This window comes from Gavialis gangeticus, unplaced genomic scaffold, assembly GCF_001723915.1.
Source record: "Gavialis gangeticus isolate Ggan-Ray unplaced genomic scaffold, GavGan_comp1, whole genome shotgun sequence".
NCBI lineage: Eukaryota > Metazoa > Chordata > Crocodylia > Gavialidae > Gavialis > Gavialis gangeticus.
In genome coordinates, this window is record NW_017728993.1 from 5,515,697 (window position 1) to 5,523,997 (window position 8,301).

At 45.0% G+C, this 8,301-nt stretch overlaps 1 protein-coding gene across 1 annotated transcript in view; it reads right to left on the bottom strand.

The window, feature by feature from the left end:
- IL23R (interleukin 23 receptor) overlaps positions 1–8,301 on the bottom strand; it is a 44,804-nt gene that overhangs the window by 23,871 nt on the left and 12,632 nt on the right. The window contains 4 exon segments of the mRNA XM_019528288.1: positions 662–859; positions 2,294–2,495; positions 2,903–2,988; positions 6,839–6,998. Coding sequence (XP_019383833.1) covers positions 662–859; positions 2,294–2,495; positions 2,903–2,988; positions 6,839–6,998 — 646 coding nt within the window.

Genomic DNA, 8,301 nt, shown 5'->3' on the forward strand with positions numbered 1-8,301 from the left:
CCAGGTCCAGCTCCCTGTGGCAGTGAGTGGGGACTGCCCACATCTCCAAATCAATTCAGAGGCTTCCAAATTGATTCAGAGGCTTCTGACTAGATTTGGACCTTTTAACGGGTCTCCCAATTCAATTCAGATTTGGAGATCCAGCCCCCAAATCAAGCCGAATCTCCTCCGAATTGAATCAGCTACCAAAGCATTGCACAGCCCTACCAATAAGCATATGGCAATAAAATAAGTGGGCTAGAAACCCTGTATTAACATAATGGGATGCATTTTGGACTCTGTTGGACTCATGGGTTCAGTGGGAATTTTGTCTGAGTAAGGACTACACGTTTTGTCCTCTTATACAGGAAAGAAGAGCATCTGCAGTTAGCACAGAAAACAATTACTGCACTATATATTACAACCTTCTCTCCTACTCTCCCACTCCTTGTAGCTAAATATACAGATGCCTCTCTTCCATACTGCTTATTAGCTATAAATATCCATTTGCTCTCCTCTGCCCTGGTTGTACCTTAACAGGCAAGTATGAGAGACAGGGCCTTAATTTAAATATACTTTCTCTTTTTGTGTAGTTTGTTGTCTTCTGAGCTACAAGGGCTTCTACATATCTTCCCATGTGCTAGGGAAAGTAGGTAATATAAAACCTATTACCATATCTTACCCTGTATATATGTAGTTGTGACCTGGTGTTGGACTTTCTTCCAGTGGAAATTCTGTAGCTGGTTTTGTTGAAATGCAGAAGTCCATTCCACTATGAACCACAGGACTGACCTCTCCCTGGGTCCAGGAGGCTTCCATTTAACAGTGATCCCACTTTGATTCTCATATTTAATCTGCATGTTGGTAGGGGATGGGAAGGCTACAAACAAAGGAAAGAGATGGTTTGACCTTAATCCTTCAACAACTGGAAGACTTTAAAAGGTCCCTTCCATACTAAGAAGCTGCCTGTGCTCTGCACCAGTTTATGAACTGAGCCTGAGCATACAGAGAGACATTTCAGATCTGGAGTATTTGTGTACTTTGTTATGCCTCTTCTGTCTAAAAATGGTATCTGTTACTTTTACAAGAAACAGCTACAATTCTTATAACTGTAGAAGACCAAGGACAAATGTTGTTTTTCCACTTTATTTACTTTGTGCAGTTTCTGTTTAGTCATTTTTACTACCAGCCCTTCCCTTCCTGTTTGTGTGGGACTTTCCCTGGGTTCTGAGTGAAAGAAAATATTTTAGAAAATAGAAAAAAGTGGTTGTAGAAAACCACAGCCTTTGACGTGAGGGGTCAGATGCAGGTGTAAATCCTGACACTACCTTTTATTCCTTTCTTTTTTTAATTGGCTGGATTTTACAGTGAAACTCTCCCTTTATTGGAAAAGGAAAGGGCTATTTTCACAAGGGCTTTGAGCACAAATACAAAATGCCCATGTTCTGAGAATGACTAAGTAGCACAGCTACATCAGCTCATGCTAGTTAGTGCTGTCAAAGTAAAGCTTATTTTTTAAACCTGTTGTTGAAACTTTCAGAAACAACCACTTAAAATATGTGGCTGCACACAGTCCTGAATCTTCTAGAGAGCTCACTTTGGGTGCTTATATAAGTTACATTTTTTGTGTGATCAGGCCCCTGAAAGCATTCCACAGCTGTGATTTAACACACCTACATGGCTGCAGAGCACTTTTTAAATGGCTAATTGCATAGAAAATTAACGCTGGTTAAATGAGGTATTACCTGAAGGCACTTTAAAGTAGAGCACCTTAGGGAACTTGTGTTCCCTCCAGGGTTAATTTTTCCCATTTTGCAAGACTATCAGTGGAAAAGGGGAGGGAGAAGCCAGCACATAGCTGCCAGCTGCTTTGAATGACCAGAGCTGGGGGCAGGGTGGAATGGAACCCCCTTGCCACCCCATCCCACCCCCCAGCCACCCCATCTGCAGTATTGGGGGGGAGCTGGGCCAAGCCCAAGAGGTGAGGGTGGGGCTCCCTTCCTCCCTTCCCTGCCCCCAGCCAGGCCTCTTTGGAGGCTGCTGGAGCAGCCCCACCTGCTGGCTAGGGCTGGCACAGGCAAGCTACTACACCCTCTCCCCCAACACAAACATCTCTTGGGTTGGAAGGGTGGGCCCTAACTCATGGCACTTTCTGTAAAGTGCCATGAGTTAGAGCAGGTCCCAAACTTCTGTAGGCACCCTTTATAAAAAGAAGTGATGGAAGCAGAATTTCACAAAGGTATTTTCCTGCTTTGGAGAGATCTGGAGAAGATGTTTTCAGTGAAAGCTACAGATGCTAAATTGATAATCTTACCTTGATAATCAGTAGTGATATTGGCTGGTTTTGAACTCCCCTTTGAATTGTATGCCGTCACATGGAGAGTATGCACCTCAGCAGATACCAGGACTTTGCATTTGGTTTCTGTTGTGTTACATAAGTTAAACCTTTCTCCCTGGTGCTTGTAGTACACTGTGTATCCCAGAATTCGTCCTCTGGCATCTTTTGGAACAAGAGGCTAAAAACAATGAAAGTAAATGCTCTTACAGAAGTAGGATGTGATTGCTGCTGGGGGGGATTACTTTCTTCATTTCAATGAATCACATTCACAGAATTCCTAGGGAAATTGTGATGGAGCCAACAGAATTATTAATTGAGAAATGTCTGAAAAGTCACCTACTTGGCCTGAAGAATGTCCCTGAATAATTTCTCTGAAAGAATAGACACAGACAAATTTTTCCTTAACATTAAGCAAATCTCTCCTCATCTACAACCTCATTCTTTCCTTAAATAAACTTAATCTTGTAGAATACAGAGCACATGCAGCACATCTTCTGCTTTCTAGACCTACCCAGATAAAATCTCTGTGTGCCTTATTCTCAGACACTCTAATGTCAGGTGACTTATGAAGGAAAATGGCATTACCTTTATCAAGACTGTCACTTCTCTGCTCCCATTTGCATATACTGGACCCACTAGTCTCCACACATCCACAGGTACATTAGCAGGGGCTGCATTCAAAGTACATTAATGGAATACAAGATTTTGCCATCAGTATTTGAATTAACAAAGCACAGATACGGTTTGCTACATGACTTTATTCAGCTTCATAATGACAACTGCCCCCTTGGGGGAGTTCTCAGGACAGTGTATCATAGCAACTGTGCATTTCTAATAAGTAAGTACAACTGAGCAGGGTTAGTGTAATTTCTTAAGACAGCAAGGAAGAAATTACCTGGCACCAGAGACCTGTTGCCATAAAGGTTTGCCACAGTGTCAAAGGAAACAACTCTTGTATTTTACTGACTATTCTGTTACTAATTTTATAATCCTTTCATAAGCCAAATCTGTAGGTCACTGGCTCTCCTTCACAGGCTGGCAGTTACAGTAAGCCTATGCTGTCTAGATTTAGTTGGGACAAGGTCATGAATCAAGAAATTTTTGACCAAAGTCTCCTGCTATACAGTGCTCCCTACCACAAGAAACTTTGCACCCAAGCACACTTTAAACTATAAAGCTCAGGTACTAGAAACAGTGTCACCATGGCAACACCAAACTCAGGATGGGCTAACCACCTGAGTATAGACCCCAGCCATAGGCAGGGTTTACCACCTGTGCATAGGCTTATGCTGCTGCATCTACACCTATCACTGGTCCCTGAGTTAATAAGTTTGGTCACCTTTGCTCTTGATTTTAATGGGTGTTTGCACATGCCAAGTTTTTTGCCCTTTCTTGCTGCAATGGCGTGACTGTTTGCATGCGCAGGTTTTCCAGATGCTTTAAAAGTCTTTCTGGTGCATTAAAGTAAAACTCCTTTTATGTAGTTTAGTTTGGCTCGCTGGAAATGAAAGCGTGGCATCCCTGGATTCATCGCATGCAAACACAAAGGCACTCAAAGTTATGTAGTGAGCTTCTTTGTCCACTAGATGGTGCTAGGACTTTTTTGTAGTTCACCCCTTTGAATTGCTGCTGCTTTTGAATTGCTTCCATTTTTTTTTCTTCTTATACCATGTGCGAGCTTACTGCTCCCACAACTGCATGGTAGGGCACGGGGTGGGGAGTCCCAGGCTGGGAAAGGAACAGCATGGGACCGTCCTGCTCTCTTGAGGTGCTGGCTGAGGTGCTGGCTGAGGACCAGGCTTAATTTGTTTGAAAACCTAGTATGTGCAAACACTGATGTGATACTCCAAAATAAGTTTAAATTTTATACACCTATTTAATTTAATGAAGATTAAACCCTGTGATGTGTACAGGCACCATATGTTCCCAGTTTCCCCCATCTCTCAATGACTGTCTTCAAGGCATAACACAAATCCTATCTATAACTGATTGTTTGGAGTTGGGTATTTTCACACGTTTTAACTCCCTTCTCTTTCCTTCCCAAGTTTGCCAGGAGAATCATTGGGATTTTCTCCGAACTACATTTGTGTGCCTAAAGAGTGGCTTTTCACCACATAGCTTGAGGTCTGATTTTGTGTGTGCCACCTAGAAGGTCTGGGCTAGGCCCTCTGTCAGTGAATTAAATGAAATAAGCATGTGCACAAAGTGGTGGAATGGGGTATAGCTCATCTGCAATATGCATTTTAATTTTGGGGGAAGAGGGAGCTTCATATTAATGTCTTTCAATTCTCCTCTATGCCTTTATTCTCTGGAGGAAAGAGTCCCCATAAACTCCAGGTACATAACACAATATTTCACATCTCTTGCTTAGAATGAACCTAGGGTCTATAAAGATCCAGATTTCTTTGAGTTCTTCTTAAGTTGCATCTCTGCTTTAGTTATATCAAGCATCTAATAAAGTTCTTGATGAAAAAAATAAGTCTGTGCCTGTATAATTGAAACAGAGTATCTAATACCAGTGATTCAGACTAAGCAGCCATCAGTAGGTTAGTAGGTGAAATACTGCACTGAAAACGATTCCAAGATATCCATTGATTTCAGCAGTATCAGGCTTTCACCCAGTGTCCGGCACCTCCCAAACTATGGATTTTATTTGATAGCTACAAAACTCTTTAAATTAGAGAGTCAATCTACTGTTTGGGGCTGAAATCAGGACAGTTCTGAGAAGAATGAGAAGTCTGTTCTGATAATGGCCAGTAACAAATCTCTTCTATGATGTGATGATCAATCAACTGGCAACTTCCTGGCCATGGATGTTATAATCTGAATCTGCCAGCAGAGGTGTCCAACAGAGCTCAAGATTTAGATCAGTTCTTGCTATGATATGCTAAAAGTACTAGTCCCTCGTCAGTTTGTGGGTTTATATGGGTTGATTATTGATTGATCTCTTTTTTAAACGTAAGAAGAATAGAACACTTAATGTACAGGGTCCATGATTTAGTGAGACTTGGAAAAAAATCCAACTTGGCTGGCTTTATAATAGCATTGTGAATAGCATATCTGCACAAGTTTCGTGAATTATACCTTCTACCTTTCATCTGGAAAGCATTTTGCAAGCACTGACTAGATTAACTGCATGTATAAGATGACTTGCATGTACAAGTGTTTGCAGAATTGCAGATTTCACTTGTGTCTTATCCAGAGGCATGTGTCACTCTGAATAACAGCACAGTTCATAAATGGCTGTTCCACAGTCCAAGAGTGCACAAGAGTCTGGGGAAATTGATTGTGATTAAATATGTGCTATTAATATGCCCAGAAATAGCCTGGTACTTCTAAACATGAGGCAAACTAACCATATAAATGAACTGTTCCCTTTCTTGAAACCATGAATTCTGCTGGGGTTTATATTTCTTCTCAGGAGCTAAGTACTAATGGTAGGTTTAAAAACTATATCCAGCAATGAAAGGCCTGATCTAAAGCTAAGCTTAGTCAGTGGAAAGGCTTCTGTTTGTTGTGCTCTGAATTGGTCTTTAGATGGTGCTGCTGTATCATGCCTAGAAATGCTACTCCCAGGATTCTAAGATTTAAGGGTATTTGGGCAGGGATGAGGGCCAACTGCTAATGCTCCTCCATGACTAAAGGGGGAGTCAATGCTGTACTCGCTGATTTTAAAGATAAAACTCCAGATCATACTATATATTGTAGAACAAAGTGGATTTTAGTGCTACTGTTCTGCATTCTTATCAGTGTGAAGATTTTTGCAGTGACGGGCAGCATTGCATCTTACCAATATGTGAACTGGGACAGAGTGGTTTCAAGGGTTTGTCTGAGCCATGAACATAGTCCTGAAACCATGACTGAAGCTGCCATGCTTGAACTGCTGGATAGGCTGCCTCTATTGACTTTGTGTATGATTGGACACAGTTTGTACAAAGAACAAACATGAATGTCTCAGACGGCATCTCTTGTTTACATGTACAATTTGAAATGGCACACATTAAAAAGGAGGCCACACCTCAGCCTGCCTTAAAAGTTATGCTGCTACTCTCCTGGTTTATGCTCTGAGGTACAAGGGGGGATGAAAGTACAAGACAATGTAAAGAACATTTTCAGCCCCCCTTCAGCACATCCTTCGGCACACAGCCTTCGTACCTAGTGACTACGTGCAGCAGCACCCAGTCCAACTGCTGCTCTCACTTCTTGCACTATGGCCTCAAGCAACATAGTCTATTGGCTACGTCTAGGTAAGACCAAGCTGGTTAGCCCCCCTATGAGCCAATGGCAAGCACTAGTCAGAGAATCTGTTTACTGCTCCCTCCTGGGTCAGCAGTGCGTTATAGCTGAGGGATTCTACATGTTTCAGTGGTGAAATGGCTGGAAGCCTTTACCTTTTCTACTGTCTTTAGGAACTGCCCTAAACAAGGGTGTGATCTTACTTCTGAGACTTAAAACTAAATGAGTGCTGTATAACAGTGGGAGGTCAAGAAATACTCCTTGGAAGCCTAAGTGTAAACTCACTTGCTTCTGGGGTTAGATAAATAAAGGGCACACTCCACGCACTCCAGTTGCTTCTGGCACGAATTATTCGGCATCTAACTTGAAATTCATACTCCGTATTTGGCTCCAGTGTATACTCTGTGCATGGCTTGGTCTTTGCATGCATGTCCCATTCTCTAATCTGAAATTGAAAAACAGCCAGAAACTTTGCTAAGTTGCAATAACTAGCCTCATGCATGCAACAGGCTAGAACATGCCACTAACAATGTTACAGCAACCCCTGCACAAGTGACTTAGCCCAGAGCAGTGGCAGGAAAGTCTGGCCCACAGGCCAGATCTGACCAGCACTGGACTGCATTTCCCAGCAGCCCCTGCCTGTGTGGCTGGGGTCGGTTTCCATGGAGACCCCAGCAGCAGCCATGCTGTGATAGCTGGGGCTGGGGTTTCCATGGAGACCAGGCCCAGCAGTGCAGCAGCAGCACCAGTCTCTTCCCAGTGGAAGGGCTGAAGAGGGAGCTGTGTTGTGGGCAGCAGCGGGGTGGGCTCAGCTGCTGCTGCCTGTGTAGGACAGGCAGCAGCAGCAGTGGTGACCCTGCTGGGAGAGGTGGCTATGGGGGTCTATGGAGAGTTTTGGGGTGGCTATAGCCCCCCCCACCCCTCCCTAGCCCCATCCCTGCTGACAGGGCATGCAGCAGGGTAGGGAGCTGCTCTGGAGCCTGGCTGGGATCTCATGGCATGGTCCAGAACCAGGACATGCAGGCTGCAGATCGGGGCTCTGCCCTGGGTCTAGACCATACTGTCACCGCCGCAAGATCCCAGCCAGGCTCCAGAGCAGCTCTGCATCCTGCTGCGTGCCCTGCCAGTGCTGCTGGGGCCAGTTTCCCCAGAAACCCTGGCTTTGCACTATCACTGCTGGGGTCTCCATAGCAACTGGCCCCAGGTATGCAGGCAGGGGCTGCTGGGAAACAGAGTCCGGCTGCCAACCAGATCCACCACTTTGCCCACCCCTGTCCTAATCTCTAATCTAAATTTCCTCTGCTGAAGCTTGAGGAAAGCCCACCAGAGAAAAGCTCATCACTGTCCTCTCTGTAATTGCCCTTTAGATATTTGGCCAGTTCCACTGCACAGGCTCAGCTCAGCGTCCCCAAGAGGCCAGCAGGGGCTCCCTGCCCCTTCTTCCCTCCCCCTGCTCCCTGTGTGAGCATCCTGACAGCAGCAGCTGTGGCTGCTGTGTCTGGAGCTTGATGAGGAAGGCCCCCCTGCCTCACAAGCCTGGCCCGGCTACCCCTGCTGGGGTCTTGGGAGGAGCAAGGCCAGGCCTGGATGGTGCGGGGGCTCCCTCCCCTCCCCCCCCAAGTATCTTAACAGGAGCTGGGGCGGGGTGCGGTAGAAATGGAGACCCCCCCACCTCACAGGCCCAGCCCAGCTTCCCCCAAGACCCCAGCTGGGTTAGTTAGACCACAAGGTGCGGGGGGGGGGGGGGC